At 43.3% G+C, this 3,808-nt stretch overlaps 1 protein-coding gene across 1 annotated transcript; it reads left to right on the forward strand.

Moving 5' to 3' along the window:
• Nucleotides 1–875: 875 nt before the first annotated feature.
• On the forward strand, nucleotides 876–2,570 carry neurod6a (neuronal differentiation 6a). The gene is made up of 2 exons (XM_034149701.1): nucleotides 876–992; nucleotides 1,486–2,570. The coding sequence occupies exon 2, from the start codon at nucleotides 1,492–1,494 to the stop codon at nucleotides 2,380–2,382; it is 891 nt and encodes a 296-aa protein (XP_034005592.1). The 5' UTR covers nucleotides 876–992; nucleotides 1,486–1,491; the 3' UTR covers nucleotides 2,383–2,570.
• Nucleotides 2,571–3,808: the final 1,238 nt, after the last annotated feature.

The following is a 3,808-nucleotide window of genomic DNA, read 5'->3' on the forward strand; positions in this document are numbered from 1 at the left end:
CTCCTATCTGCCGCACAATGATTTATTGATCCCAAATGGCCACATAGCTAATTAACAGAGTAATTAATTAATATGAATTTGCATATTTGCATTTGCAATTACTGCCGTGAAGTAATTAGTTTGAGATGGAAGAGTTTGACTCATCAGATGTTGGTGTGTGTACTGGACCAGAAAGACCCGCGCCAGCTGAGGCTTCATGGGGGGGGGGGGAAGGTATGTATCAACTAGAAGTTAGGCAGGTTTTGTGGACAGATAATACAATTAAAAATTAAAATACAATGCTACACTAGGTGCTTTACTATGACATTGCATGTGATGCAAGCATATTGAAAGAACTAGATGGGTGCCATTGCTGCAGAAAAACCAAAAATAATCATTTAAAATTCAGTTTTTTCGACAATTTAACAATAATTTGGCTGTCTGGAGTGCTTTCTTTTGAGGAACCCTCTTGCTGTGCCTGAACAATGCCGGAGTGTGCATGTTGACAGCACAGTGAGTTAATTAAATGAGAATAAACTAGTGTGAACAGATCCCCGAGTATCATCACTTCACAAGATCATGTGACTCAGTGTGCTCAGACTTTCATCTAGAAACTCAAATCTGTCCCCGGGGAGTAAGACTGGCACCGAATCCCCGCACTGCAGTCAGACTGGGAACACTGGGAGAGAGGCATTTTGGGGATAGAGAGATACAAACATAGGAGGGTGAGAGACATAGAGTCACACAGAGAGAGAGAGAGAGAGAGAGAGAGAGAGAGAGAGAGAGAGAGAGAGAGAGAGAGAGAGAGAGAGAGAGAGAGAGAGAGCATCCCTGGGGAGCTAACCTGTCCGTGACGTCAGCAGCAGATGGCATCAGTGTCTTTACTGCTGGAAGAAGAAGAGAGACAGAGGAGAGGAGAGGAGAGGAGGAGGACTGATATCTGCTGCTGAAAGCCTGTTTAAGCTTCTGGAAGCTTCAGGAAGATGCTCTCTGGAATCTAACACCAAAGCTGGGTGAGAAGCTCGTCCATATCCTCGGACAGGAAGTCAATACATTTAAGATTTAGTAGGTTTTTTTGCAGGAAGTTGACTTGCCTTATTAGGATAAATAATAGGCTACTATTAAAAAGACAGGGGCTCATTATGCTTGGTATAGCTGCATGACAATTCTTATTTGTCTTGTCGTGGATTTTTGCAGTTTTTTGTGGAAATGATAAGGTTGATGATAATGTGGTATGTTATTGTTGTGTACTTTGTAATATGCTATGACATGTTTCTAGATTTAAGCTGGTGAAACAGTTTCTCTGATTTCTACTTCAACAGTAACAACTAATAACCTGTACTGCTTATATAATAAGAATAATGGTAGTTTATTTGTTAGTTCTTCAAGATAGGCTACATGATGCAGTTTAGCAAGCTTATTATGTCTGCAAATGTTCATATTTCCGGATTCAGTAGCCTACAGTTGAATTGTATGTGTAATATACATTTTACTCACGTGCTGCAGGAGATCATGCTGACTTTCGATGAGCCCCCCTCCACCCAGACCAGCAGCCCCTTCAGGAACAGCTGGGCCACCAACCAATTAAATGTCAAATGTGTTAAAGCAGAGCCCTGCAGAGCCCTGGAGGACACGTTAGAGTCCCGGGGAGAGGAGGAGGAGAGGCACGGTGGCGAGGAGGACGAAGAGGAACAAGGTGTGAGGAGAAGGGGGTCTCATAAGAAGAAGTTTAGCCAGGCACGGCTGGACCGGGTCCGACTGCGGCGCATTGAAGCAAATACGCGGGAAAGAAACCGCATGCACAGCCTGAACAGCGAGCTGGACAGCCTCAGGAAAGTAGTTCCGTGCTACTCCAACACGCAGAAACTCTCCAAAATAGATACACTCCGCCTTGCTAAGAACTACATCTGGGCCCTGAGTGAGACTCTGAGCATTGGGAAAAGGCCGGACCTACTCACCTTCGTGCAGACTCTGTGCAAGGGTCTCTCCCAGCCCACCACTAACCTGGTGGCCGGCTGTCTGCAGCTGAACGCCCGCAGCTTCGTCTCGGAGCCCGGCGGGGAGGCTTTCCCCTTGTACCCGGGGTCCTATAACCACCCCCGCGGGCCTGACGCGGTGGGCTCCGGCTCGGCGGACAGGCCTCCCCGGTCTTTCTGCGGCCCTGCCCTGTATGACAGCCCCTCTCCGGACAGCCCCCCCGATGCAGGGGCACTCAGCCCTCCTATGAACTTCAACGGGATCTTCTCCCTGAAACACGAGGAGCCCGGGGACTACCGGAGCTGCCACTACGGCCTCCGGTACTGCTCCATCGGCCAGGGCTCCTCTGCGGACCCGTATGACATCCACCTCCGGGGCCAGTTTTACCAGGTGCAGGAGGACTTAAATAAACCTTTCCATAATTAATAACGATAGAGATGTTGACTAAAAACATTTAGAAATGATATTTTTGGGGGGCGTGCCTATTTTTGCTGCCTCCTGTTGAACGATAGTCAATTAATCTTATTTAATCTAATTAAATGTTCGTTGTCTGGGGATAGCTGTGGCACACACACACACACACACACACACACACACACACACACACACACACACACACACACACACACACACACACACACACACACACACACACACATTTGCAGACACAAGTGGGGACACGTCAACATTTATTTGTGGTTTGTTTGGTGGTTTAATCTAAAAACGAACCACAGCGTAATAACACAAAGTAAGGCACAGGGACCTATGCAATCTGCATTTCTCATTATTTATTCATTTAATATGATAATCAATGTTGTTTTCCTGTGTGAAACTTGTATTGGAAATAGGGTGTAAATAACGAATTATATGTGTGTAAGTGGGAAGCTGGAGTTATTCCCACTGTATGTAGGCGTGTTGTGGAATGTGCAGCCATTAGGCCCATTGAGTTAGATATTGGTGGTAATAATGTCGCATTACACTCAGGCCTTGCCATATTTCAAAGATTCCTCTACGACTAAATAAAGCAGAATAACAAAAATAATTACCTAGGAATTAAATGTAGAAACATTGTTTTTTGCTCTAGCTGGGCCGACATAAGAATGTGCTGTTGACATGTGATGTGATATCATGGTGATTTATTTGGCCCTCAGTGGGTGTGGCAGCTGTTTCTCTCTTATTCTTTTTTTAAATTGATGAGTCTTGCCTTCATTTGGATCACAGACAGGACTAATGAAAACGTGTTTGTCTGTAATGTTGGCGTTTTATTGGCAAATTGATGTCAGATATTAAGTCGATTGTTGTGGATGAACTGTTCTGGTGCACTTTGCTTTATTCAACTTTGTTTTATACAACAAATAAAACACAAGTTAAAACCAATTATGAAAGTATGAGATATTCTTAATTTATGCATGTTGTTATGCATCTTTGATTTTTGAAGTATCAACCAGTTGTTATGAGGTATTGGTGCTGTGTGAAGAACTTATAAGGCCTATTAGAGATTGTATTTATCATGTTGATCCTATAAATCAGCAGAGAAGTTGACATCTTGAATATGTGTGTGTGCATATATAAATATAAATGTAGCAGCACTCGCAATGTTTTGGCTTGCAGGCTGATTTATTTGCAGATAAAAAAAAACACATTTGTAACATAACCCTGCTCTGAATATAGCACACAAAAAAATGAAAAGGTTCATTCATTTGTATAAATGAACATCCAACAAGGCTATGAGAAATACATGTTTACAAATGTTCACCGTCCAATGTAAGTTTACAAATTTGGGGATTTTTTAAAAATTCATCGTCAGATTTACTGAATGATAACCTGCCTTTATGTGGCATGATAAGAAAAT

This window comes from Trematomus bernacchii, unplaced genomic scaffold, assembly GCF_902827165.1.
Source record: "Trematomus bernacchii unplaced genomic scaffold, fTreBer1.1, whole genome shotgun sequence".
Lineage (NCBI taxonomy): Eukaryota > Metazoa > Chordata > Actinopteri > Perciformes > Nototheniidae > Trematomus > Trematomus bernacchii.

Coding starts and splice junctions, on each gene's coding strand:
- neurod6a (XM_034149701.1), top strand. CDS start 1,492: ATGCTGACTTTCGATGAGCCCCCCTCCACCCAGACCAGCAGCCCCTTC.